We start from the raw sequence: 27,718 nt of genomic DNA on the forward strand, positions 1-27,718 counted from the left end.
TTTTTGAAACAGTTCTCTTTACCCGTGATCACTGAGTGACGCCTGGGGCAGGGAGGCTGACCGAGACGGGGGAAAAGGTTCTCCCACCGTCCTCCCTCCCCTCACGCCACGTCGCCCAGTGGCATCGTGGAAAGAGGATTCTCCCATGCAAACCCCGGAGCCGCAGGGAGAGCATCTCTGCGCCCCCTAACCCCGGGGCACGGACACAGCCACAGCACGGGGGGCGGAGGGGCCCTGGGGACACGAGACACTGGGGAGGGAGAAGGGACCCCGCCCACAGCTGACTCCCAGCACCCGCGTCCCGACGCGGCGGGGTGGGACTGAGTGGCACAGGGGGCGAGGCTTGTAGCAGCGAGTCCCCCCCTCCTTTCGGACGAAGAAGGAAGACTTGGACCCCGCGACTGGGGAGGAGAAAGGGGAGAGGGCAGCCTCCCCTCGCATGCGGCCCTGGAGGGAAGCCCCGCCCCCTTCCCACGGGGGAATGGGCACCCATCTCTCATCGGAAATTGGTCAATAAATTACAAAGTAGAGATAAGGAAGGCGGAAGTTTGGGGCGGGATTTCTTCCTGCCCTCTTCTTTCCCCCTCTCGGTCCAGTTCATGTGGTTTGGTCCAGGCCCAGTCCTTTTGTGAGGCGGGAACGCGCACTCCCCGCTAGTCTGTACAGATGGTCCAGTCCGTGGCGCGAGCTCCCCCGCCCGCTCTCCCCGGCGAGACCACACTCTGGGCAGGAGGGGGAACAGCCCAGCCCCTGGAAGATTCTTCCATCCGAATGAGGTCACCTGCATTGACGCGGGGTAGTACGTGGAGCAGTGAAGATCCATTGTGCCGCCCCCAACCCCCAAGATCTCCCAGTACAGCCCTCACCTGGAAGCCTGCACTAGCACGAATAGGTCCGGACCGAAACGCCGTCTGCCCGGGAACTCCCAGAAGTCTGGCCTGGAGGGAGAGCAAGCAGCTGTTTAGCCTGCACACACACGCGCGCGCGCGCGCTCGCAGTCCCCTCCAGGGTTTCTCTGATCCTCAACTCCTAGCGTCCTTCCTTGGATTTCCCCTTCCGAGATGACAACAACAGCATGACTCCATGCCGTTTTTTCCCTCCCTTACCCGCAGCCTTGGATTCATCCAAGGTGCCTAAGTGACACTGGGCGAGTTCATTTCCCACCCTGGAAAGGGGGTACGGGTTTAGTCCATTCCACACCTTAAGGAGAGTTGGCGTATGGGAGCAGCCCATCTGTCATGGGTTTGGGAGAAAGGATTAGGCCATTTCAGAACCCGGAGAGGCTTTTGGAATATTGAGTTGATCCTTTTCCCACCCCAAGGAAGGGAAAAGGAGGAAGGGCTGCCGCTTTGGGGAGGCGCCCACCTTCCGGCTGCAGCTTGCGAAGAGGGAGCCCCGGCGAGCCCAGGGCCCCTGCTGCGGCCGAACGAAAGTTGGGGGGCAACATCTCAGCTGAGTCGGGGGTTACGCCTCGGAGGTCCTTCTCTCGGAACATCTTCCGCCAGGATGGGGAGCGGCTGAAGGACTTGGCGCTGTCCTAGGTACATGGGCCGGGCAGCCAGTGAGGGACTAGGGTCCTGTTCTGTTTCCGCCCCTTCCTTTGACTCCACCCCTCCCCGTATCTCGTCTCTCCTTTAATCCCGCCCCCATCCTGGCCCCGCCTCCAACCACGACTGGCGGCAAACTCAAGCTCCACCCCTTCAGCTCCGACTCTTGAGATACAGCTAGGAGCGGAGCCTCCAGAGCTGCTGCTGCGCCCACCTCGTCCAGCCGCCTGTCTGTGCCCAAGGAGATGAGGTTACTAAATTCCTTTTCCAGGAGCTGCCGGGCCTGGGGAGGAGAGGTGGGAGAGGGGTTGCAGCGTACAGTCTGCGAGGTGGGGATGCCCAGTATCCCCTCGGGCCGAGCGGCAACTTACCTGTGCATTCTGCGTGGGGATCTGCAGGAGCAAGGCCAGGTCGGAGTAGTCAAAGGTCTCGTCCAGGGCCAGCAGCGCCCCGTGCACCCCGCTTTCCGTGAGGTTTGTGGCGAATTCCTTCAGGCCGAGTCCAGACACCCAGCCCATGACTCGCTCATTGGACCACACCATCACGTCTGGAGACAGAAGGGTGCCTCAGCTGCAGGCCTGTCCAGTTTAGCCCATACCTCCACCCCCTTTTCCTCTTTCCTGGCTATGCCCCCTATGCTGGCTCCACCCCATCGTTTATGGTAGCGCTCTTCTTCCCTGGACTTACCTCCCTCTCCTAATCACCCCTTCTCCAGCCCTATCCTGCTGGCCCAGACTCTTAGGCCCCAGACCCCTCCACTTGGCTCCCAGAAGGACTCACGCTTTTCTACTCACCGCGGATCTGGGTCTGACTTTCTTCCCGCCTCCGCTCCAAGTCTTTCCGGTCATAGTTGAGCCTTTTCAGGCACATGATCCCATAATGCAGACTCACCCTGAGCAGCAGGGGAAGTGGAGTCACAGATGAGCCTTCACAACCGCATGACTGCTGCTCCTATTGGGTCCTCCCCATTCCTATCAGGCCCTCCCCATTGACTGTGCTCTTCTGGGAGAGGTCAGAGAGTTGTTCCACTGGGTCAGTTCTAGTGATTGCTGACCTTCCCGGGAGTTGGGGTAGATCAACAGGCAGTTCCTATTGGTTAACCTGGAAAGGGTGTGGAGTCAACTAGCCAAGCTGTCTCAGGATTTGGACTTTTCCTAGTGGACCATCTAATTGCTGGGAGGGGCACAGGAGTCAAGATTTCCTGAGAATCAAGCTAAAGGGCTAAAGAGTGTCCAAGGAATTTCCCATTACCAGTCCCATTGGCCAAAGACTCTCTAGGAGTGGGACTGTCCCATTGGCCAGGCAGCCCCCACCTGTGGAAGCTGTCCACCATCTTGAGTTGGCCCCGGAGCTCCTTCTTGTTAAGATGATCTAACATGCGGGCATCCACCAGCGACTCCATGAAGTAACTGCGGTATTGGGGGAGCCCCAGGCTGGGCAGCCAGTCGTTTCCCACCCACTCGTGGTTCATGTCGCCATATGCCAGGATCTGGGGCCATGGGCAGGTGGGGGAAGGGTCAGGCCCTCTGACCCCTTCCCATGTATGTATGAAAGGGAACAGTCCAACCCACCCAACCCAAGTTTGTTCTTTTTCCATCCCCTGGCCCAGACCATAGCCAATCTCTGCTCAGGACAGTGGACTAATGCAAAGTTGTTTCCTACTCCTTCATAATGAAACAATAGACCCTTATCTACTCAAAGTGTGGTTCTTGGGACCACAGCATCACCATCACCTGGGAATCTGCTGGAATTGCAGAATCTCAGACCCCAACCCAGGCTGCTGAGTCAGAATCTGCATTTTCACAAGCTCCCCCGGGTGACTTGAACTGTACATTAACGTTTGAGAAGCACTCATCTAGCATTGTCCCCACTCAGAACAGATCAGTCCAACATTACAACTCCCACAAGTGAGGACAATGGATTCTTCCAACATAGCTCTCCTCACAACAAAGGTTAATGGATCCATCCATCACTCCTGCACTGTCTGGAAAATACTAGTCTAATGTTGTATCTGGTCCAGGACAACATTCTGGATCAGCCCAAAGTCCTTCACTGCCTTTAACATAAGGAAAAAATCCATACCTCCCCCTGCTTAGAAACAAGGACCCCAGTCCAATACAGTTTTTCCACCTCAGGTGAGTTCACGCCTCCCCTTCCTGAGAACAGTGTATGTAGCTCCTCCTTCCTGACTTCTCACCCTGATGTGCTGTCCCCCTCCCCAAATGTTTTCTCCTTTGCCCAATATACTGGAACAGCGCCAGTTCCCCCTAATTCAGACGGAAACCAGTCCTCAGCGTCTCCCTTTAGTTATAGCAACGGAACAACTGGAGTCCCAGCAACCCACGATAATGGGATGGCCCGTGCACCACGCTAACAATGGAACCACCCGGCTTCTACACCAACCCCACCAAACCACAGTGAGACAGTCCAGAGCCGAGCTCCGCGCAGCGCCCTCCCCCCGCCCCCGCGATAATGATGGAATGCTCCAGCGAGGGTAGGGGCGGGGCTCGGAGAAGGAAGGGCGTCCATGCAGCGTGCATAGCCTGTTCATGCGCCCACGTCCCGCCCCGCGCCCCTACCTGCTCCCAGCTGATCTCCTTGGTCTCCTGACCCGTTAGTGGGAAGAGGGGAGAGAAGGGGTGGGTTATGGGGCAGGCGGAGGACGGCTGGAGGGACGAACACACGGACAGACAGCCAGACTCGCCCCACGGCCCACCGCAGGGAGAGTTAGTACCACCCCCAAGACTGCCAGCAGGGGGCACTCACGGGCTTAGTCGTGGCCGTTAGGGACTCCATTTCTTCATGTGTCATCCACACGTTTCCTGTGGACTGAAGGACCCGGGGGTGTTATGGAGGGTGATAGAGGGCTTCTGGATGGAGGGCTAGAGGGTCATGCTCCTAGAGGCCCAGGCCATGTACATTTATACACATACTGCTTTCTGGCTCAGAAAGGCCGGTCACTGCTTGGGCCAGGCAGTGACAGAGAAAAGGAATGATCATTATTGAAAACCGGCTGTATACCAGAACATGGGCTTTGGGAGTTGAACAAGTTCAAGTTTGAATTGAGGCCCTTCTGGGCATTTTGCCGTGTGGCCCTGTGTCAATGATGTCACCTCTCGGATCTCACACAGACTTACCGAGTGAGGATTCAGTGAGGTGGCAGATACAGCAATGGGGAAAATGTTTGAGGGGAGGGGGACGTGTATTCACATTTATTAAGCACCTGCTTCCAGCAACCCCACAAGTTAGGAATCATACATTGATTCGAGCATTTATATAGCACCTCCTGAGTACGAGGCACAGTTGTAGGGTCTGGGATACGCAAAGGGAAATTTGAGTATAAACTGAATAGTAGATGAAATTAACAATAATGTTAATGTCTTAGGTATGATAAGGGTGTGGTGGCTACGTTCTTATTTTTAGGGGATGCTTGCTGAAGTAATTTTTTGGACTAATTTATTATGATGTCCACAAATTATATTGAGGTGCTTCAGGCACAAAAAATCCTACACATAAACAGCAAGTATGGCAAAGAGTTAATAATTGCTGAATTGAGGGTGGTACACATAATTTTCTGTATGGAAGGGAAGGATAAAATATTAGAAAGCAGTAAATGCTATGGGGAAAATTAGGTATTAATGTACTGGGGTGATGGATGGGTGATTAGTTTAGCTTTTGAGTTAGGGAGGCCTCTTGGAGGTGATGACATTTGAGCTGAGACCTCAAGGATGGGAAGGAGCCAGTCTCGGGAAAAACATAGGGAGGGGTGATCCAGGTAAAGGGAGCAGCAGGTGCTAAGGAGCCCAGTCGGGGAAGAAGGAAGGTGTGGGCTCCTCATTAAGGGACTTGAAGGGAACCATACGAATTTGGCTTTTTCTCCTGGTACAGTCCATCTGGCTGCAATGTGTAAGACAGATTGAGGAATCGGGGTACAGGGGAGCAGGGAGACCTGAGGAGAGACCCCCCAGATAATCCAGTTGACTTATGGGGAGTAAATTTATGGGACTTAGCCGGAGTAAGCAGGCTAGGATTGGTTAGTCTGAAGATAAGAGGTGGGGCCTTGAGGCAGCCAGGGCTGAGATTGGCCGCTGGATACTCACCGTGCGGGAAGAGGCTGGAGCTGAGGGTGAGGTGAGTGAGACCATCTCCTGGATGGCAAGGCGCAGCTTGAGCCGGTGCAGCGGGTTGCTGATACCGATCTCGCGCTGGATCTCTGTGTCTGACAAGTTGGCCATGATGGCACCACTCTTGACATTGGCCCGGCAGGCAGCCACATACCACGCAGGCATGCCTACCCACAGCTGGACCAGGGAAGGGAACGGGAGAGAGACAGCCAGAGGCAGAGGAGAGACAGAGACAATATCAGAGGAGAAACCAGAGAGATGGAGAGAGACAGAAAGAAAGAGAGAGATGAAGGCAGAGAGATGGGGAAAGGCAAGGGGGGAGAAAGAGACATGGAAAGTTCACAGTAAGCAGAAACAGATAGGGCAAGTCAAAGAGTTATGAGAGTCAGAGGGCATGTAGGGAGACAAAAGAAGAGAGTCGGAGAAGGGTAATGCCAGAGTCAAAAGGGAAAGAGAGGGGTGGGGAGAGATATAGATGAGGAGAGACACACAGAGATGAGAGATAGACATGGGGAGAGAAGGAGCAAAAGATATTGGGAGAGAGATATGGGAAGACCCAGAGACATGCGAAGAAATATGGGCAATGACAAAAACATGGAGATGGGGAAAGAGGCATAAAAATAGAGACAGAACCCCAGAGAGAGAGATATGGGAAGACACAGAGAGACAAGAGACCAGAACCGGAGGGTATGGCCAGGGGGAGAAGGGGAAAGAACAGGAAGATCAACAGGAAGCCTTACCTTTCTCAGGGCCTCACCCCCCCACACACACCCTCACATCTGGGTTAGGAGGATGGTGCTGGGTAGACCCAGGCAGCTTTAATAGTGGACTGTCACAGGGGTTGGGGATCAAGAGTCAGGGCATTGCTGGGCCCCAGTACCTCCAGCCAGGAGACCACGGTGGGGCCATCCCAGGCAGCAAAGGGCAGGCCCTGGCGGCAGGCCTCTTCCAGAAGTTCATGCCTGGGGAGAAGGAGCCAGGGCAGGAACTCTCAGGGGTAGAGACACCCAGCCCTACTGGATGGCCCCCTTCACTACAAGCCCCTCCCACAGCACTTTTTATGAATGTAGAAAATGTGGCAGAAGGTTTAAAAAAATGCATGTGAACCTCTGTAAGTCCTCCCCCCTCTCCCCATCCCCACACTCACTTCCTCTTGTTCCTTCGGTCCTTGTCTCCTGGGCCTGTCAGCTTTGCTAGCCCCAGAGGGTCAGTGGCCAACATCTCATCTGAGGGTGTTCCAGCTAGAGGCGGGGAGGGGCAAAAATTGGGAGAATCTCAAGGGGGAGGCAGAATCTTTCATGCTGGGGGTCATGAGAAGGATGCTAGGAAAGCAGAGGCCCCTAGGGAGTAATAAATGAGGAAACAGAGAGGAAGTGATAAAGCCAGACAAGGGCCAATGTCACCTCCCATACAGTAAATTGGAGACACCTCAAAAATAGAGGATTCACTGGGCTGGCCTTGTCAAGATGGCAGTGGTGTGCTGGTAAATGTGTAACTGGCTCCCTGGGTAGAGAGGAGATTCTCTGATTTGTAGCATTTGCCAATTTCCGTGGTATAAATAATCCCACCATGTGAATTTCAAGCTACCAATGTGATGTCAAACAGTTCACAAAATTCCTGAAAATTTAACTATTAGCTTTCATGAGCCAGTACAAGCAGGCTCCAGCACACCAGATGTGCCTCTCTCTTTCTCAGTTAAAAAAAAAAAGTAAACGAAATAAGAAATTGATTTATGCCACCAGTCACTCAGGCAGACCTCAGAGGGCCCTTTCCTTGTTCCTCCTCCTCCCCTCTTCCTCTACCAAGTCCTGTCTCTTTCACGTTCTAAATGAATTACCAAATGAATGAAGACATGGATGAATGTCAAGTGAATATGTAAAGAAGAAAAAAGGAAGGAAGGAAGGAAGGAAGGAAGGAAGGAAGGAAGGAAGGAAGGAAGGGAGGAAGGAAGGAAGGGAGGAAAGGAAGGGTTAGAATCAGGGTACTCACCCAGAGAAGAGCTGTCCCGGCCTGGTGGTCCCATTCGCCCCTTCTCCTTCTTGCCAAAGAGACGGCCTATGGATGACTTGATGCTCTTCTTCTTGGGGGCTTTGTGTAGGGAATCTGGGGTACCCTCACTGAGTGAGCAGGACAGAGTGAGAGCAGACCCCATCTGGGATGCCCCTTCTCATCCCACCTCCTTTTTCATGCCCATTTCATCCTCCCAAGCAAGCCTGTCCCTATCCCATCCTTTGTTTCTTCTGACCTTCCCCGTGGGGGGCCCCCATCTTCCAGGGATCCCGCTTGCAGTGCCAAGGCTTGGGTCATTCTCTCAAGTCGGGCAGAGCGGGGAGTGGGAGGTGGGGTGTCTCCTGGGATGGCTGGCCCCTCCCCTCGTGGAGCCCCGGATTCCTCCTTGGGGACATGATTCTGGGGACAGAGAGGTAGAGAGGCTGGATTGAGTTGGAGGAGTCATGTTGGGGGCTCTTCATTATTTGGGATATCTACTGGGGGTGTCCAAGATGCCCCTGGTTTGGGGCACCATTTCTGAAGATAGCCTAGATCAAATGGGGGTGAGCTGCAGAAACAAAGCCCCCATGCAGTCCCACTGGAGCTTGACAAGCCCATATTTATAGTATGTTAGCTTATGGTGTCAGGAGTGGGATTTGCACAGCCTCAAGGGAAGTTAATAGGTTACAGGTTCTGGAAGCAGGATAACTTGGGCTTAGGGCAATAAAATAGGGCTAATATCTCTTATGCCTTCCTCAAAGGTCAATTCTGAGGATCTAATGGTAGTTCTCAAATGTATGTTCAGTCACAGAAACATTAAAAAAAAAAAAGAATCCTATGCAGAAACTTAATGCGTAAAATAGGTGAAAATTAACCAAATACAACTAAAGTACAAGTTAGGGTTCAAGAACCCAGTTTGCCCTTTGAATTGGAACTTTTAGGGAAAGGTAAGGTTGGTTTTGAAAACCACTGGTGTGAGAGGTTATTGTCGCTGTTTGTTGGGGAGCCATTTCTGACATCATACCCATCCCACCAAGCGAAGACTTCAGAACACTCACAGCTTTGTCGGTGCCCTCACGGGCAGGGCTAGGAGGTGCCAGACGGGGTGTTGAGTGGCCGGAGCTGGGAGGGGATGGGCTGGCTAGGGTAGAAGTGGTGAGGGAGGGGGGTAGTGAGCAGCTACTGCGGTAGCGGCCCAGCGAGTCCAAGCCAGAGCCAGACACCCGGCTCTCCAGCTCTTCTGCCCTTTGTTCTGTTGTCTCCTTCTCCTCTTGGATTAGCCTGAGAAGAGAAAGGGGGAGATTGGGTGAGATGACTGATGCAGACAATGGGAGCGGGAGTCTGGCAATCCCAATGGGCCAGAAAGCATGGTGAGGCAAAAAAGAATTCTGGGGAAGGCATAATGAGGTTAGAGGGCCTTGGTGGATTCACAACGGCTTCACAAGTTCAAGGGGGAGTCAAGGGGTCATGATAGGCTCAGGAGTTCATGGAGGGATAAGGGAGGATGATCAGGGTTGGTATCAGGGTGACCCTGATGATAACCAAGTGGTTCTGGAAAATCATAAAGGGATCACTATGGGCAAGAGGTCAAGTTCCAAGGAGGATGGCAAGAAGCAATGTTGTAATAAGATCAAGATGAGATCAGGGATTCTGAGGTCAACCTAGGGTTTGGAAAAATCTTGGAGTTATTTGATACATGAGAGTTGATGCCTCAAGTCAGAACAAGTTTGAGTGGAAGGTAGTGGTCATGTTGGTGTATTTGCTGGGGCCCTTGGAGAGTGTTATTAGAGAATTGCTAAATAGGACAGTTGCTGGGGAATCAGGGTGGAATGATATGTGATGGGGGATTCTTATAAACTGAGGATTCCGGTTATATTAAGTAGAAATTCTTGGTATAGAGAGTTGTGGTTCTTGATGTGTTAGGGTAAGATTCTTGTTGTTTTGGGATGAGGAGCTTGTGTTGTATTGAAATTCTTGGGATACTGGGACTCTCTGGGTACTGGCTGTATGAAGTCATGAGATCAATGGTGTACTGGAGGATTCTTGATATATTGGGTTGAGAATTTTTGTATTTGGGGGTACAATCTTTGCTATATTGGGAAATTCTAAGTACTGACTGGGGGATATATATATATCACATATATCATATATATATATACATATACATATACATATATACATACATATATACATATATACATATATATATATATATATATATCACATAGGAGACTTCTGGGTGTATCCTGGGGGATTCCTGGATACTGGAGGGAGTATCCAGTATTCACTGGAGTGTTGGGTTGGGAGAATTCCTTGAGGATGGTGGGAGTGGAGATGGGCTCTGGCCTTCAGATCACGCTTCAGAGCTGTGGGATCTGCTCAGGCGGGGCAGCGGAGCAGGACTGGGACAGCGCTCACTTGATCTCCTTGTTGATGGCTTCCAGCTGCTCCTGAAGCATGATGGCCAGTGTCTGTACGTCGGCCTGCCCACTGGGGGAGAGCAGCTCAGCCCCAAACATCCCCTCTGTCTCCTCCTCATCTGAACCATCCAGTTCCCCAGGAAATGGGGGTGGCATGGACCCCGCAGGGGCAGATCGCTCCCACTCCTGTCTCTGTGTGGAGACAGAGAGACACAGTGGGCAGGAGCCGAGGTAGGCCCTGGGTCTTCCTTCAACTCTGTTGGCCTTGCCCACCCTCCATGACCCTGCCTATGTCCCCTGACACTAACCATGTGATCCAGCCTCCACTTTCTTCCCTCTCAGTTTTCTCTCTTGATGGGTCCATTTTCTTGACCACACCCTTACCCATGACCCCACCACCTCCCCTGATTTCACTGTTTCCTTTTACCTAGTCCACTTCCTTTCTTCACTTCACCTGTTTTAGGATTCCACACCCTGCCCGCCATCCCCGAGACCCCATCCCTCTCCCCACCCTATCATTCCTCTAAGGTTCTCACCAGGCAGCAGGATTTTCACATGAAGAGACATCCAGGCAGTGGGGATGATGGAGTCGTGGGAGAAGGAGACAAGACAGCATGGGTCCAGAAGACCCTCTTCTCAACCCAGCCCCCTTCCAGAGCCCTGAATATTAGATCCCATTTCCCACTGTTGCCCTCCCAATCCCTGCCCAGTCCAGGCCCCAGAAGTGGCTGCTGACCTTGGAGGGCTCATCCTTAACCCCTGACCAGCGGCTTCTTTTGCCTGCCCGGCCACTGCCAGCCCCATAGGGATCCAGGTGGGCGCCAGAAGGTAATGTAGGTGCCTGGGAGTAACGGAGCTCCAGGGCACTGCCAGGGAGAGACCTGTGGGCATGGAGAGGGCAGTCAGAGACCAAGGGGTCAGGAAAAGGAAACAGAGGTAAGGGGTCATGGGGAAGGGCCTGGAGTCAGGAGACTAGGAGAGGGATCTAAAGTCAAAAGTCAGGAAAAAGGATCTGGGGTCAGGTCGTGAAGTCAGGGATCAAAAATAAGAGAAATCAGGGGAAGTCTCAGGGAGACAGAGATTGGGTGTGAGGGAGACCAGGGGATCAGAAAGGATGAGCTTGGCCAAGGAGGTCCATGAGCAAAGATGGGGCAGGAAAGTTATTGCCACCTGGAGTAGGAGGATGGTGGCCTCCCCCGCAGCTGGTCGATCTCCATCTGCATTCGCTCCATCTCCGCCAAGAGCTGCTCCTGTGGGAGGGTATTGGAGGTGTCAGGTCAGAATCTGCCCAAAGGAACGAGCCCCTCCCAGCCAGGCTGATTCCAACCCCAGCAATGCCTGCTCCATTTCCCTGGTCCTCCCCTCAAGGCCCCTCCCTTCCACACTCTTCCCTCCAGGCCCCTCCCTACTTTGTTGAGGAGCAGCTCGTCCTGAAGCTTCTTCATGTTAGCAATTTCCTCACTCAGTGAGTTCTGTGGGGAACAGGGGTGCAGTGAGTGGGGGAAGCCTGAATGGGACATACTCTGGGGGCCTGCGACCCCAGGGGGAATGAGGAGGGCTTGAAGGGTGAGCTGGAGGTCATGAGGGTTGTGGGGCCAAAGATGCAGTAGGGAAGGGAAGTCCCTGGGAGCCCCAGAATTCTGCATCCTGTATAATCAGAGGATTCAGTTTGAGGATCCATAGGGTTAGAGGCTTGGAGAAAAGCCAAGAGCTCAGGGTATGAGTGCCCCAGAATTCAGTTCTTGGGGTATTTAGATTAGGTCAAAGAGTGGTCCCTGCAATAGAGCAGAGAAGTCCATTGAATTCAGGATACCCAGGTTTGGGGAGATCTCAGATAATGGATCTGGGGAAAAGATCTGGGGCCCCGGGATTCGGACAAGAGGTAGTTCAAGATGCCGGGTTCTCAATTGGAGTCCTGGGTTGGGGCGCACCTTCTCCTCTAGCGCCCCCATGCGCTCCTTGAGATGGAGCTGTAACCGTTCATTGGACTCGCTCAGCAGTTTGTCCACTGTCTCAGACAGCCGCTTATTGTGGTCATCGTTCATTTTTTCCCGCTGCCGGGCCTGCCCAAAGGACAGGGTGTCAGGGGTACTGAAGCCCACCTGGCCCAGACCGCCGCCCTTGCTCTAAGCTCCCACCCCCAGCCCAGCCCCTCATCTAAGTTCCTCCCACAGTCTCAAAGCCCCGCCCTCATTGCAGTCTTCCGTCCCCTCACCCGCTGCAGCTCCTGGTTCTTCTCCTCCAGCTGGGCCTCCAACTGCCGAAGCCGCTCCTCAAAATTCCCATGACGTTCCTCAGCCTAAGAAATGGAACCCACGATATCTGACTTTGCCCCACTAGGTTCCAATCAGACTCCAATCCCACCTCCTCCAAGACTGGGTGTTAGGCCTGACCCCAGAGCTCCAGGCTCCTTTCCCACAGGACTCCATACCCTGCATTTATGACTCAGGCCCTGCCCATCTACAGGTCCTGTCCCTTTGTCAGTTCATATTTCAGACCACTCATCCTTTCAGTCCAAACTAGAAAACGTACCCACGCCCAACCTCCAGATTCGGCCCCCATTCCAACTCCTATCCCTTCCCTAGACTCCAGGTCCCGCCTTTTTACCCAAAACCCAAACTGCAGATCAGCTTCAAGGCCCCGCCTCCTCCAGGCTCCGTCCCCTCACAGGGACTCCAGGCATCCCCTCACCTTATTGAGCGCCGCCACGCGCTGGGCCAGCTGCGCCTCTATCTCAGGCAAAGTCTCTGCTTTTTGCAGTGTCTGCTGCAGCTTCTGCTTGGCGTCGTCCAGCCACTCGGCCAGCTGACGGCTCTTCTCTTCACTCTAGGGGAGGACAGAGACAGGGGGAGGGAAGTAGCTAGGTCACGCAAGCCAAGACCTCAACCCCCATCGTCCCTCCACAGCTATGCCCCCACCTGCCGGTACAGAGACTCCTTGCTGGCCAACTCGTTCTCCAGCTTGTCGTTGGCGTCGTGCAGAGACGTGGCCTCACGCTGGGCACTCAAGTAGCGCTTTTCCAGTGTCGTAATCCTCTCTTCCATGTCCTCCCGCTGCGCCAGGGCCTGCAGAGGTGGCAAAGGGCAGCATGCACTACAGCTCCCAGAAGGCCTGGGGGTAGCCTAGGCTTAGAACCCCAAATCAGGCACCCCAGGGTATCCTGGGAATTGAAGTCCCCTGCCATACAGGCATCAGAATGGCGGAACCACACCTGCCAAGAGCTCCCAGCAATAGCCAAGCAACGTTAGGTTCCCTTCCACCTAAGAGTTAAGATAGTGGTACTACACCTCTCATGAGCTTCTAGGTTAGTATTGGCTTAGATTCTCCCCACATGGATGACTTAAGGCTTGTGGGATGGGAAGTCTCCGCTCTTCTTGAACCACTTGCCTCAAAAATCCAGGCCTTAGATTTTTCAGCAACTTCTGGCGGAGGCTTAGAATCACAGAGCAAATGTCCTAGGGTCTCATGGGAAACAAAGGTCCCTTCCATCTGGAAGGCAACATCTCCCAAGATCCCCTAGGGTAGCACAGGCTTAGAACCCCAGAGAAGGTGCTACAGGGTCTCATGGGAGATGGAAGCTTGGGAGCCCTTGTGGTGGTGGAGCACATTTCCCAACAGACCCCAGAGCCATTCAGGCTTAAAATGTGAGGTGAAGGCCCTAGAGCTCACTAAATGATGAGAACTAAAGTACTCACTCTTTTGTCTCATCCAGGGCCTTTGAGAATCCATGCCCTACATTTCCCAGCAGCCCCTGGGACATGGGAGTTAGGATCAAGGGGCCTAAACCAGGATGGGTTGAAATGCAGACAAAGGAATTCAATTTAGAGGCACAAGGGGATTTCTCAATGATAACATAACTACGATCACTTACTGAATGCCTACCATGTATGTGCCACATGCCACCCTCTGACAAAGATCACAAGTCCCATTTTACAGGTGAGGAAACAGGCTCAAAGAGGAGAAGAATCTATAGTTTGTGGACTAAATCCAGGTTCCACCATTCATGAGCTCTGTGACTTTGGCCAAAGGGGCAGGGGAGGATCAGGGCAGAGGGGTACCGACAGCAGCCCACTAGGGACCCTGGCCTCACCTCCTTGAGGTCGCGCTGGAGCTTGGCGTTAGCTTCCTCCGCCTTACCCAGCTCACGGTGGGCGGTGCCCAGCTCCTCCTCCAGCTGGCTCATCTGGCGGCACAACACCGCCAGGCGCTCCCGCAGCTGGCACACCTCTGCACGCTGCCGCTCCAGGGCCTCCTCCAGTTCCGCTGTGCGCCGGTTAGAATCCCCGCCAGGACCCAGACCATTGGCAAGGGTCTGGAGTGGAGACAGTGGGGAAGGAAGGGACAGAACACAGAATGGGTAAACACAGAGGTATAGAGGGAATGCAAGGAGAAAGTTGATGGGGGTGGAGAGTGAATCACAGATCAGTAAGGGTCATGGAGGTCACAGAAGTTAGCCAGGGACCTGAATCAAAGGTCAAAGGCCAGTAAGGTCTTAGGAGTTCAGATATTCTAGGGTCAGTGAGGATAATATCAAACATTAAAATGACCATCACAAAGTTAGAGGGCTGAGTGGAGGTCACAAGGATGGGGATCAATGAAGAGCAAGGGGAACAAAGGACTTTCACTTCTTACCTGTCCGTCCCCATCCTTGCCAGGCTCCTCCAGCCCTGACCGGCGCCTAGACAGCTGCTCTCGAAGGCTCAGAGTCTGGGAATGGAAAAGGGATATCAGGACAAAAGGAAAATTAGTTCTATTTCCCATTGGCACCAACGCTCTAAGGAGAGGTCATAGACACTTCCAGTCCTGCTGGGGCCACCCCCACCCTACAGTCTACCCTTAGACCCTGTGCTCTCCTTATATCTCTCCTTACCTGCCTAACAGGGAGGGTGTCCAGCCTTACTCTTGCACTTAGCCTCCTGGTGGAGATGTCTTCTTCTATCCTGACTTTCCCCATCCAACCATTTCCTTCGGAGTGGGTTCTTTCTGTTATCCCCAGCCCATGGTTCTCACTTTAAACTCACTTTCAATGGGCAGTTCTCCTCTTGGCCCTGCCCAGTGAGTTCCTCCTTAGGAACCCCATTGGTTCTTTCCATAGTCCAACTCTATTGGCCTTTTGCTCTAGTTCTGCCTCCAACAGATTCTGGAACCCCAAATCAGCTCCACCTCATTGGGAACTCCTTAGACCCTCCCTCCCTTTCTTGGCCATGTCCCACCTCCTGGTTGCTCAGCTCCAACTCCTCCTCTAGCACTGCCACCCGCTCCAGTGCCATCCGCAGCCGCTCCCGGACCTGGGAATGGGGCAAAACAGGAATGAGATGGAGATCAAATCCAATCTAGGACAGCTGACAATGATGCAGAACACTCTTGGAAGGGCCTGATAGTGCAACGTTAGAATTCCTCTGTCCATAACGGATATGCAGCCCCAACCTGCTACCAAAGCTGCCGCACCCACTTGTAGCCCTCAACCTAGTTCATTTTTCCATTATCAACCAGTAAAGTCCCAGTCTGCATAGCCTGTTCCAGTCAATCACAGGCAACATTCTTCCCACTTAGGACATCCCCAACCAATCACAGCCAGAATCTCTCCAATTCGGGACAGCCCCAGCAACCCACGGGTTTCCATTCTTCACCCAGGCTCTTCCATTCTCATACCTTCTCATCCAGGGCCTTGTGGTGCTCGAAGAGGGACTTTAGAGCCTTGAGCACCTCCACCTCGGAAGAGACCCCGCCTGGGGACTGGGCCTGGCGTTTCACCACAGTCATGCGTAGTGACCTCTCGTGCCTGGACACCAGACACTCCAGGTGTTCCAAGAGAAGCTACAGAAATAGGGCGCCAGGCCAAAGAAAAGAGGCAAGGGAAGAGAAGCAGGGTAGAAGAAAAAGGTGGTTCCGACAGGAGGGGCGGACACATGGAGAAAGAGGGGGAGCCAAGCAAAGGGTAAAGAGCAAAACAGGTCAAGAAAACAGGGATATCAGAGGTACCAGCGGGGTCAAGGAAGGAGTAGAATGGTACAGAAAAAGAGACCGTTATGGAGGAGAGAGGGAAGAGGACATGAAGGAAGGAGGAGACCAGAAGGGATCAACCAAGAAGTGGGGACAAAGAGGAGAAGACACGAAGGTGAGATGCGGAAAAAAGATGGATCAGGCTGCATCACCTGAGGCCCCGCCCAGCCCACTTAGGCCCCGACCCCAACACCCCTCACCCGCGTGTTGTTCCTCTCCGCTTTCAGCTCTGCAATCTCTTCCTCCCGCTCCAGCAGCTGCTCCCGACATAAATTCAGCTCCTTCGTCAGAGCCGCAAACTCCTGTCCAGATGTGAACAGGATAGGGACAATCATGTCAATCCTCCCCCTATCTCCCTCACTGCCCAGGACTGGGAGTTTGAAGGCCCGCCCTCTCAACTAAACCCCGCCCCTTCTAGCAGCTCAGACCCCGCCCCTCATCGGCAAAGCCAGCCTCCCCGACTCCGCCCTTCCACGCCAAGTCCTGCCCCTCCGAAATGCCCTCTTGTCGAGACCCCGCCTGCTGCAGGCCCCGCCCCGGCCCGGCCCCGCCCAGACCTGGGGCAGCGCGATGCTGAGCTGGCGCTGCAGCGAGTCCTTCTCGTGGCCCAGCTCGCGCAGCCGCAGCTGCGCTGTAGCCAGCCCATCCTGCGCCTCGCGCAGCGTCTCCAGCAGGCGCTCGCGCTCCGTGAGCATCGTGACCATGAGGCGCTCCAGCTCGCCGCCCGTTTCGTCCGGGCCCAGCGCAGAGCCCCGCCGGCCATCCTCGCTGATGGTGGGCATCACCTCGCACATCATGGCGGCGGTGCTGGCCTGCAGGTGCGGGGAAGGGGCAGGGAACAGAGACTGGCCTTGTCAAGGGACAGGCAGAGAAAATGCGGCACGACCACTGTGATACTACATAGAGGAAACTGAAGCAGGTCCACCCAGGCATTGCGCAGATGAAACTAAGGCCTGTCCATTCTGATCATGGCGCAGGATAAACTGAAACCCTTTGCTCTCAGGAAACTAGGCCTCGCTACCTGTGTGAGAGCATTTGGGGAAACCGAGGTCAGACTCCATGAGGCACTGGCAACAAATCTAGGCCCAGCCTAGTCCAAGAAACCGAAACCGGGTGATCCAGGCATTGCCTGAGTGAATGTGGAAAAATTAGTCTCTACCTGTTTTGGCCCTGCTGAGAATCCCCCTCAACCCACTGCATGAATGAGAAAACTGAGCCCCAGCGGAGAACCATGACTACAGGAGGACACAGGACTGGGATTACGGAATTAGGTCACTGGCACGCGGTTACCTGCTCTCCAGCCCATCTCCTCCCTCCTTCCATTTCTCATCTGGACCTCAGTTCCAGAAGAATCTAAAGACCCACTCCACTTGCAGGGGGTGGAGGGAAGTGTGGCCAGATCAGGGCATATTAGCTATCTCCTATGACCCAGGTGTCCAAGAGGATCCAGTTCCCTCCTTCCTCGGGTCACAGAATTCTAGGTCCTGGAGTCCCCTTCTTCTCCCAGACTCAGGAGTCTGAGCCTCCAGCCCCCTCCTTCCCAATCCCAGGAGTCTCGAGACCACACTCCTGCCTCCCCCGGGGACATGAGTCTGGGCTTTCAACCTCCAACTGTAGACCTAGAAATCCCAGACTTCAGACTTTTCCTGTCCCAGAACCCAGGAGTCCAGGACTCCAGGACCCAGGAGTCTGCGTACACGAGCTATGGGCAGAGATGAAGTGAGGTGCTCTGAGCCACTCCCTTGCACACATCAAGTCAGACGGGTCCAGCTGGCCCAGCCGAAAGCAGGAGGGACTTTCACGCTGTTCTCCCCTTTCCGTCTCTCCCTTCTGGCAGCAGCATAACCGGTTCTGAGAGTAGATAATTCCCAGCCCCACCCAATGTGTGGACTGTGTCCAGAGCCTGGGACTGGAGCCTTGGACTCCTGTGAGGAGAGGAGGGGACTGAGGGCCCTGGGACCTGGGAGAGGAAGCAGCTGTGTCCCTTGGGTCTTTGAACAGGTGCATTTGGGAATCTAGATACCTGAATCCTAACACTCAGAGGCCAGATTCAGGAAAATGTTTATGAGAGCAGGCCAGCCGTAGGTCCCACAACAGCATTGTATCTAAAACCCAGAACCTACTCAGGAGATGCAACACAGGATCTTTAGGGAGGCTGCTCTAGAACTTTAAATTCACTGAGAAGGAAACAAAACAACAAGGCAGGGCAAAAATCTACAAAGCCACTGGCATGTAGACAGTACAGAGTGGAAAAAGGACATATGCTTCCACATTTACAATGTGCTTGGGGTAAAAGCTGCACATAGGGCATATTCTAGAACCCAGGTCTGGAACATTGAACCAGCCAAGAACAATCAATAACTTAAAGAGCATCTGGGTGACCCCAGAATTATATTTAAGAACATATCTAATGAAATGCTCAATGAGCCAAGTCAGGAGACAATCTAGAACTCAGAACCTACTACAGATGAAAATATAACACAGAATATAGCAAACATTGCATTTTTGGTTTAATCATGTGTCTAGATAATGTTAGAACTCAGAATGCAGAAGATGTTCTCTAGAATTCAAAACATGCCTTGGAGGCGAAGAAAAACCTAGAAAGTACCAAGGAGTTTGCCTGGAACTTAGACATGCCTGGGGGAAGATGCAGAAAGATGCATGCTGGGAATTGAACATTTACTGTTGTAAGGACTGAGCTGGCAAAGGCGAGGTGGGGTATTCTGGAAATGAGGACATTTCTAGGCTGAAGACTCCAGAAGAGCAGAGAGCTTAGAGCATGCTTAGAATGCTCAAATGGCAGATGGAGGAGGAAGCACACAGTCCACCAGGGGACAAGTTCTAAACTAACATCACCCTAAGGAAAAGATGGGCAGAGAAAGTGGGAATGGATGGGCCTAGGGTCTAGAACCTGAGGAAGGAAGTTGTAAGGTAGAACACTTCAATGGGAATCCTCTAGATTTAAGACTGTAGAACTGAATGGAACCTAAAGTGGGAAAGTGTATTCTAGAATTGATAGCACAATTTGGAGAAAGACTACAGCACATAATTGGAAGATACACATTCTAGAACTTGGAATGTCCCTGGGAAGAGAATGGAATCTAGAACAATGACGAGGATGTGGCTGGAACCTAGAACACACCTAAAACGAAAATTTAGCAGACAATAAGCAAGGACTGGTTTCTAAAACTTGGGAACATATCTGAGAAGATGGTAGGATTTGAATTTGGCTTGCGGGGGGGATTAGCTAGATATTTGAATTCATTTGGGGAAAGACATGCCTAGAATTTACCATCTAACCTAGAACTTCAAACATGCCTTGGGTGAAGACAGAACAGAGATGTTGACTGAGAGTGTTTCAGGATCTAGAAAGAATCTAGAATGTGGAGCATTGTAAGGACAATGTTTAACCGGAAATGTGGAAGATAGTGGGTACATTCTAGGTCATCTAATGAGCCTAGGTCACAGAATACATTTTGAGGAAGGCATGTATGTTTGGCTCAAGCCTGAGAGAGTGTATTCAGAGGTTGGGACATCACGATATGGGCCTCAGAAGGCAATGAGGTGCTGGAAAGATCTCAAGAAGCTGGGTCTGAGGGGAGAGAATAGAGTCGCAGGGAGCCCAGCAAGCTGAGATGAAATAGGGATGAAACGGGTTTGTCAAGGCCACCGGAGATGTCAAGTTGATGGAGAGATTGTGAGGCTGTTGCGACCTGGGTTCCTAAGATTAAGAGCTGAGGAACTAGATATGTGAGTGGGGGGAGGGCAGAACTGGGGGCCTGGACTCCTGAATCCTTGGGGAGGTAAAGGACAGGGGGTTGGGAAGGAAAGCTGGAGCATATGGCCTCGGTAAAGGATGGTGGCCAGTACAGAAGCTGGGATCTGAACGCCTGGGTGCCTGAGGGGATTCAGGACTGGGGACAAGGTATTTAGGTCTCCAGGGGGGAGGGCGGGCAGATGCCAAAGAATTGCATTAAGAATTGCATCCTGAGTCCCTGAAAGGGAGAGAGTCATGGCGCCTGAATCCCTAACGGGGCAGATGCTGGGGTCCTAGGAAGCTGGGTATATTTGTCTGAGGGGCACAGGGGCTGTTGAACTCTAAAGGGGGCAAAGGCTGAGAATCTGGATCCCCTGATGCCAAGGTCCCTAAGGTGGACCGAGCAGGAACATTCAGAAGCCCTGACTCCTCAGGAAGGTGCTGGGGTCCCGGGAAACCTGGGGTGCTGAGGAGGAGGCTGAGAGCCCGGCCAGCAGGACCCTAAGGCCCAGGCACTCAGGTCGGCAAGGGCCCGGGTATCCCCGGGTCAAAGGCGCTGCGGGGGGGATCCCCGCGCCGCCGGCGCCCCCTCTCCTGTGGCGGCAGCAGGAGGTGGGGGAAGCGAGGCTGCCGAGTACGCTGACCATGGACAGCTCCAGAGCCGGCCTGTGTCCAGGGCGGCCGCGGAGCCGGCCTGGACTGAGGGACGCGGCCGGCTGCTCAAGCCAGAGAGCTGAAGATGGAGAGACGGGGTGCGCGAATGGGGGACTATGCGGACGCGACGGGGGATGGCTAGCCCTCGCCGAGGGAGTGTGACACAGCCGCGGCGGGTGTCTGGAGCTCCCGGGACTGGGCTGAGGAGGAGGATCTAGGTCCAGGGGGGTTCCCAGGGTTGAACTGAAATCCAGACTCCTGGGCCCTGGAAGAGGCGCAAGGCGGCAGTACGCCTGGGATTCTAGGGTTCGGCTTGGGACTCTGAGAGCCGGGATGGGCACGCCTGACTCTCTGGGGTTGGGTTGTGAAATCTGGGCTCTGAGGCCCCCGGGATGAAGAAGGGAACCTAGGATCTCCGAGATGTGGGGAAAACTCGGCGAGGGGGTCCCCGGGGTGGGCGCTGCCAGGCAGGCCGGGCCGGGCTCTTACCTGCCTGGTCCGCGGCGGCTGCGGGCGGAGCTGGGCTGCAGGAGGGACGTGGGGTGGGGTGGGGGGACCGGGCGGGGCCCCTGGCGGCGGCCGGGGCCCGGATCTGTAGCTCCGGAGCCCTGTCTCCGCCGCTCGCGCGGGCTCCGCGTCTCTTGCTCCGGCTTGGGCGCTGGGGACCCCCTCCCCTTCACGGTCTCACAGCCCTCTACCCCCTAAAACAGCCCCCTCCCCCTGTCACCGTTCAGCCTTCCCCCACGAGGCCGCAGCCGCCAGATCCAGGGGTGCCCACCAGCGCCCCCAAATCCCACCTTCCCCCCAAAAAAATTTCCTCCTCCCTCCCCCCCACAGCTCCCCGGCCGTCGTGGCCCCTTTAAAAGGAGACTGACAGACGGCTCTTAGTGGCCAATGGGAGGCAGCGTCGGTGCCGGCCGGCAGTAAACCCCGCCTCCGCACGGGCCGGGAGGGGTAGCGCGGGCGGAGAGAGAGAGGAGGGGCTTAAGACGTGTCGGCCAATAGGCGAGCAGCGTGAGGCGGTTGGGGCGGGAGGCGGAGCCCGGCAGGGGGATGATGTCACCTGGAGCTAGGGCCGCGCGGCGTGGAACGCGAGTCGCGACCCCGGTTGCCGGCGGTGGCGCGCGCCGGCCTTCGCGCCGCCGGAGACAGGAGGGCTGGGCGGGCGGCGAGGTGGGAGTAAACGTTGTATTTTAAGGTGGGGCGACTCCCGGAGGCGCGCGCTTGGGTTAGAAGGTGAGGTGAATGCCGGGTCGGCGAGTGCACCTTATTCTGCACACCCTGCGCCGGCCTCGAGAACTGCACGCGGCATCCCCACCCCCGCCTCCCACATAGACGATAGTACAGCCTGCCAGGCTCCCCCGGCGGACAAGGCTAATGGTTCGCTCCGCCCCGCCCACACAGAGGAGGCCCAGTGGCTCACGCAGCGTTTCAGGACTTGTGAGTGGACCAACTACAGAAGAAGGGTCTTGGCCTCCACCCTCAGACTCTCTTAAGGGTAGGGGGCGTTGTCTTCAGTTCTGACCTCGCACTCAGACCCAGACTAGGTCAGAGCCTTGGACTTATCCCTAGGAAGCCACCAGCCTCCGCCTTCAGACCTGGGGGAAAGTACCTCTGTTCTCCTTCTGAAAGGGCTTCTTCAGGGCCTGGTTTCAACATCAGTTTCTCTCCCTCCCCCACATCTCAAGACCTTCAAACGCCAGGATGCAGGACAGACACACAGACACTCAGTGAGGGTCAAAGATCTTTAAATAAGGAGCCGGTGACAATAAATACTGTACAGGGGAGGGGGTGAGTGGGAGGGTCCAGATCTGTGGTTTCAGCCTCGAGACTCCAAGGACCTGCAAGGAGGGTGAAGAGAGGGGAGCCAGGCTCAGGAGAGGGGACCTGGGGAGGCATTGGAGAGAGCCAGGACTGGGGTTCCAGAGCCAAGGGCCTGGGTAAGTGGGTTGAGGGGTTCCAGAAAGAGTAGTTTCCAGATCTTGGAATGGCAGTCAGCTGAGTCATCATCAGGAGTTTTAGCCAGACCAGCATGGGGTGAGAGCCTGGGTCAGGGGTCAGGGGTCAAGGGTCAGAGTCCCAGGTAGAGGAGCCATGGCTAGGGGTGGCATTCAAGTTTCCAGGAATCATTGGCCTGGTCTGGGAGTCGGGGGGATAAGTGGAGGCCCCAAGGAAATGGTGGCAAAGGGCTCACGAGTAGCTCTGGTGCTGCTGGCGCCGGCGGGCTGAGCGCATCTTCTCAAAGCGGGCCTCCATCTCCTCCAGCACACGAGGTGTGTAACGCACCACCAGCTTCACCGAGCCTTGGGCCGCCTTCAGCAGCTCCACGGCCTTCTCGTGCTGCTCACCCTCAACGCTCTGTGGGGTGGTACACAGACAGCTGGGCCTGGGGCCCACTGTCCTCACCCAGCACCCACCCCAGAAATGGGACCAACCGTTGGAGACTTGGTACCAGGCCTAAGGTGCCAAAACCTCATGTCTTCATGGAAGAGTCACTAACTCTTGGCTGAGTGTCCTCCCCACAAAGCTTTTAGGTTGCCCATGTTAGGGACAAGCCCCATATGCCCTCAGTCATTGAGCCAGATGTCCAGGTCCATTTTTATCCCCTCACTCCCCACAGTCCATTAATCCCCAGCTCCATCCCTCCTGACCTGACTCCCTCTTCTTTGTCCCTATCACCCTGGCCCCAGCTTAGGACTCAGCCTCTCCCCAGTGGATTCTCACTATAGCTTCCTGCCTGGCCTTCTGGCTTCCCGTCTCTCCCCTCAATCCATACCCCACAGAGTCCCAAAGGGGTCTTTCTAAACTTTCAAGCTGAGCCTATCCCTTTCCTATTCACAATCCTCCCATGGTTCCCCAGAACCCTTGAGACAAAGTCCCAGCTTCTCAGGCTGGCACTCAGGCACTGCAAGGCTGGACCCAGCCACCCACCTAGTTGTGCCTCCATCTACTCCAACCAGTGATTTTAACTGCATGCCCCAGTCCATCAAAACCGAGCCCTTTTCTTTCATTTCAGAGGACTGTCACAGATCTTACCTACAACACCCTCAGCCAAATAACACCTTTCTCCACCCTATATGCCTGGAGAACTCTTATTCACCCTTCAAAACCCAACTAAAATGTTCTTTCCTCTGTAAAAACTTCCTTCATCTACCCTGGTCTGGTGCTACAGGCTCTCACAATGCTTTGTGCTTCCTAATTATTATCTCCCTGAATTAGGAATATTTCACTCAGGGTCCATCTCCCTCATCAGAGAGGGAGTTCTTAAAGGTAAGAGCTGAGGCCAACTTTTCTCAGAGTCTGCAGCAGTGCCCAGCAGAGGGTTGGATAAAGAGGCAGTGCTCAATCAGTGTGCATTGAATAAATGTCAAAAACAGGGACAAACTATGACCCCAGCCCTGCCTCAGCCTCCAACTCACCACACCATTCACCGACAGCAGCTGGTCCCCACGCTTGAGGCCTCCATGGCGGTCAGCCACACCTCCAGGAATGACCCGGGAGATGTAGATGGGCGAGTTCTGCTCCTTGCCCCCCATGATGTTGAAGCCCAGGCCCTCGTCTGTCTTGGGCAGCTCCACTACCCTGGGATGTGCATGGCCCTCACTGGCCGTGAAGGCAGCCACTGTGGCCTGGGAGACAGAAAGTGTCAGGAGGTGAGGGCCCCTCCATGGTGGGCATGTGCACTGGGGTGGAGGATACAGCCAGGGAGAAAGCGACTGAGGCGAGATCTACTTCTTTCCCCAAGTATGACATGCCTGCCACAGTTCAACACAAGGTCACTCCATAGTGACCATATGTCCCTTTTGGTTCACTTTGGATGGTTCAGACATGTCAAAGAGAAAGACTCCATTTGGTGTGAGTGTGTCTCAACTACTCAACAGTTGCCAATCTCACTTTTTAACAGAAAAACAAGGCTTGGAATGATCTGAGAGCCTCCAGGAAGCAGCAAGAAATAGCATCTATAGTTTAATCAGATATCAGTGTTTACTGCTATTTCCCTGTTTTCATTGTATAGGTGTTTAAGGTTATCTTCTAGTCAGGCATGTGGTACTAGTAGTTTCAATTTGTAGTTGCTTTTGTAGATACCTTTCTTTGTATGATATTTAAGTTAAAATGTGAGATTACTTAAAATAAATTTTAAATAAGTAATAGTAAGGGTGGTACAAAGATTTGGCAAAAATCATGAAGGAGGAATCAAGAATGACATTAGGAAGACCCTGAGCTAGACCACGCAGTTCACTGGATACCAAGAACGATGGGTTGGGGGACGCCTACCTTGGCTGTGGCATGTGCTCGGATCTCCGCGCTGCCGGTGATATCCAGCGTGTCATAGAGCTGCTCATACACCTGGTAAGGACGCAGCGGCATCAGGGAGCCGTCAGCCCCCTCCTTCCTTCAACACAGGAGTCCAGGCGCGCAGACCCTCCCACCCAAGGATGCGTCCTGCCCGGGGTACTCGGGGCCCGAGGAAACTACAACTCCCAAAGAACCCCGGAGCTGACGCGCGAGCACCCCAAGGCGGGCCGCCCCCGGCACTGCTGGGAGGCGTAGTCCCCGGGCTCGGGGTGACCAGGAGGAGGACAGAGGCTGCTGGCTAGTGCTCCGGCGCCGCGATGTGCTCACCTCCCGGATGGCAGAACAGAAGCGGCTCTGCAGGACGCGCTGGAGGGCCTGCAGCTTCTGCGGGGGCAGTTCCCCGCTGCGCTGGAGCCGCTCGAGGAGCTCCACCGCCCGGGACACGTCTGCGGGGCAGGGGCGGGTTCGTAGACACAGAGTCAGACACACCAAGACGCAAATAATCACCAAGAGATGCGGCCAGAGACCGAGTAAGGGCGAGTAAGGTTGCACGCAGATCTCCGGAAGGACAACCGAGTCCCCATCGAACACCCGCAGAATTGCCGGTGGCAAGAGAGAATGAGGCCGGCCGGACGCCCTGCATCCCGGGGATTCCCATACACACCCAGGCAAGGGTGTGCAGCGGGCGCCCCCTCCCAGGCCGGTTCGCCCACGGACCCTCCCACACCCAGACAGCCCGACTTGCGGCGCCACGCCCCGCCCACCCCCGCCGGGTCCGCCCGCCCACCTCCCAGGCTTTGCCCGGATAGGGGCAAGGATCGGGGTCAGAGACGCAGGCCGCGGCCGGGTGGCGCGCTTACCCCGCTCCAGCCCCAGCGGCTCCACCAGCGCAGCCATGTCGGCGCCACAGCTGCGAGCCGCCCGCCCGCCGGGTCTCTGGCGAAGAGGGCGGGGCTGCTCGAGGCCACGCCCCAAACGACGGACGCCTCCTGCGCGGCCCAGCGTGAGCTCTGCTCCTGGCGCTGCAGCTGCTGCATCTTATGCCGCTCCTGTCTGGCTGCCCTACCCTCATCCCCCATCGGTGTGTCCTGTTTGCAATCCCTCCTATTGTGGCCTCTGTCTGCACCACCTTCCATCTCAGTCTGTCTGTCCTGCGCGCCACACTCGTCTGTCTGTCTCCTCTATTATCCCTTTTTTTCTACGTTCATTGGACAAATGTACGTTAAATATCTGGGCCCAAGACGATGGACACGATAGTGAGCAGGAGAGAGAAGCCCACTGCCTTCACGGAGCTTAGGCTATGGTGGAGGGGAAGTAGACGACCAACTACGACTGTGATCAGAATTGGGAGAGGGGAGGTGATGATCTAAGAGGGACATTGACATAGAGTCCTTGGAGGTAAGATCATCAGGAGGTGGGGAGCGGGTCACTTTCCAGGCAGAAAGAACCCACATGGCTGGACGGCAGAGTAAGGATTGGTTTATGATGGTGAAACGGTGGGCAGGATACAATTTATGCATAGACTTGTGAATTGGCACGTTGAGGATTTTGGACTTCATTGTAATTCCAAAGAGTAAAGTGTGATATTCACATGTGTATCTGAAGGTCACTGTGGCCACCGTGTGGCAACGGGATTGGATAAGAACAACAGTGGAGACAGGGGACCAGTCATGAGGCTATCCAAGTGTACCATGATGGCTGAGACCAGGGCAAAGGCATGGACAGGTGGACAGATGTGAAAATGTGTGGACATCTGATCAACTGTATATGAGGACTGAGAGGTGGAGGAGAAGAGGGTATTAAGGTGCTTGTGGGACTTTTGCTAAGATGTTCTATGCTGGACGACCGATAATGGACATTCCAAATTTGAGGAGCCTCGTAAAGGATCCGAGGCCCCCAAGCACTTTTGAGAATTTGGACAAAGGTGGTGAATAAAACCATAGGAGTGGAGAAGAATGCTGGGGACAAAGAGGCTACACAGAACGAAGAGGAACTAAAGCTGAGTCCTCAAAACTCCTAACATGTGAAAACCGGGAAGAGGACAAAGAATGGCCAGAAAAGGATGAGGAAATCAGGTGAGAAACCATAAGAGAGTGTTTTTAAAAAGAAAGTGGGCAGGGGTATCAGATGTTCTAGAGGCCCAAGAAATGTAGGAAATGTGGACAAGACTATGAAATCTGGCTGTTACCCCACCCTGGACTGGATGGGAGTATGGAGTCCAAGAAAGGGGCTTCTGCAAAGTCAGACGAAATTGGTAAATTTGTGTATCCCTCCCTCCTTCATAGTATTTCTTTTCCTATTTTAATAAAAAAATGACCTAGAGTTAAAAACAAAGTCAAATACAGAAGAGCTAATATTGAAAAGCACCAACCCATCCTAATTCTCACTGCAAGAGGCAACTTAATAGATGTTTAATCTGATAGTTGCTTCTGTTTCTAAGTAACATGCTATTTGTCAATTTATCAACGTTAGTTGTAATATACCGTGTTTTCCCGAAAACAAGACCTAGCCGGACAATCAGCTCTAAAGCATCTTTTGGAGTAAAAATTAATGTAAGACCGGGGAGTGGGTCGGACCGGGTCTTGTATTTTTGATCCAAAAGATGCATTAAAGCTGAATGACCGGCTAGGTCTTATTTTCGGGGAAACACAGTATATTGATTTTCTGCTCTTACCTTTCCCCTCTCCCCTCACGGTAGTTTTATGGTACCAGTTTTTAGATCAATGAAGTGCTCACATTATGTCTAAGTACTTATTGTTACTGTAGGGCCCAAGCAGTATTCTGTGATTACACTTCCCTTCTTGACCATTTTTTCCCTCTGTGATTTCTATCTACTTTTCTTTCATCACATTCTCAGTTCCTTTCCAATTCTCCATCACAACAGGTATCATACTGAATCTTTTTATCCTGAAAACTCCTTGGAAACTT

At 54.0% G+C, this 27,718-nt stretch overlaps 3 protein-coding genes across 4 annotated transcripts; 1 reads left to right on the forward strand and 2 right to left on the reverse strand.

Moving 5' to 3' along the window:
• PPFIA3 (PTPRF interacting protein alpha 3) lies at positions 1–21,321 on the reverse strand. 2 transcript variants are annotated; one of them, XM_019741515.2, is made up of 30 exons: positions 20,984–21,321; positions 16,641–16,895; positions 16,284–16,385; positions 15,733–15,897; positions 15,294–15,368; positions 14,713–14,787; positions 14,171–14,392; positions 12,999–13,145; positions 12,772–12,906; positions 12,296–12,379; positions 12,012–12,143; positions 11,490–11,552; positions 11,251–11,330; positions 10,817–10,961; positions 10,079–10,266; positions 8,719–8,941; positions 7,917–8,080; positions 7,661–7,788; positions 6,819–6,912; positions 6,552–6,633; positions 5,648–5,848; positions 4,314–4,376; positions 4,127–4,153; positions 2,861–3,036; positions 2,342–2,439; positions 1,919–2,094; positions 1,762–1,830; positions 1,366–1,537; positions 867–938; positions 1–781 (listed from the first exon to the last, which is right to left on the reverse strand). In XM_019741515.2, the coding sequence occupies exons 2-29, from the start codon at positions 16,878–16,880 to the stop codon at positions 880–882; spliced, it is 3,585 nt and encodes a 1,194-aa protein (XP_019597074.1). In that variant the 5' UTR covers positions 16,881–16,895; positions 20,984–21,321; the 3' UTR covers positions 1–781; positions 867–879. The 2 variants fall into 2 exon arrangements, with proteins under 2 accessions (XP_019597074.1, XP_074172222.1); XM_074316121.1 differs by having other exon boundaries at positions 10,079–10,272; positions 20,984–21,178.
• LG11H19orf73 (linkage group 11 C19orf73 homolog) lies at positions 16,879–22,289 on the forward strand. Its single transcript, XM_074315876.1, is given in 5 exon segments — positions 16,879–16,901; positions 20,275–20,452; positions 21,568–21,771; positions 21,773–21,931; positions 21,933–22,289. Coding segments are annotated over 5 exon segments (921 nt in total).
• On the reverse strand, positions 22,226–25,748 carry LIN7B (lin-7 homolog B, crumbs cell polarity complex component). The gene is made up of 6 exons (XM_019741685.2): positions 25,651–25,748; positions 25,118–25,236; positions 24,770–24,841; positions 23,914–24,123; positions 22,689–22,852; positions 22,226–22,335 (listed from the first exon to the last, which is right to left on the reverse strand). Exons 1-6 carry the CDS (start codon positions 25,685–25,687, stop codon positions 22,314–22,316), a joined length of 624 nt encoding a protein of 207 aa, XP_019597244.1. The 5' UTR covers positions 25,688–25,748; the 3' UTR covers positions 22,226–22,313.
• Between the last annotated feature and the right edge of the window lie 1,970 nt (positions 25,749–27,718).

Source organism: Rhinolophus sinicus, linkage group LG11, assembly GCF_036562045.2.
Source record: "Rhinolophus sinicus isolate RSC01 linkage group LG11, ASM3656204v1, whole genome shotgun sequence".
NCBI lineage: Eukaryota > Metazoa > Chordata > Mammalia > Chiroptera > Rhinolophidae > Rhinolophus > Rhinolophus sinicus.

What these genes read in the sequence shown, in the direction of transcription:
- LIN7B (XM_019741685.2), bottom strand. Translation starts at nt 25,687, where the DNA reads ATGGCTGCGCTGGTGGAGCCGCTGGGGCTGGAGCGGG. An exon ending in GCCGCTGGGGCTGGAGCGGG is followed by an intron (nt 25,237 to 25,650) that starts GTAAGCGCGCCA and finishes CCTGCCCCGCAG; the next exon opens with ACGTGTCCCGGGCGGTGGAG. An exon ending in GAGCACATGCCACAGCCAAG is followed by an intron (nt 24,124 to 24,769) that starts GTAGGCGTCCCC and finishes TCTGTCTCCCAG; the next exon opens with GCCACAGTGGCTGCCTTCAC.
- PPFIA3 (XM_074316121.1), bottom strand. Translation starts at nt 16,880, where the DNA reads ATGATGTGCGAGGTGATGCCCACCATCAGCGAGGATGGCCGGCGGGGC. An exon ending in AGGAGTCTCTGTACCGGCAG is followed by an intron (nt 12,907 to 12,998) that starts GTGGGGGCATAG and finishes GTCCTCCCCTAG; the next exon opens with AGTGAAGAGAAGAGCCGTCA. An exon ending in GGGGGCCCCCCACGGGGAAG is followed by an intron (nt 7,789 to 7,916) that starts GTCAGAAGAAAC and finishes CTGCTCACTCAG; the next exon opens with TGAGGGTACCCCAGATTCCC.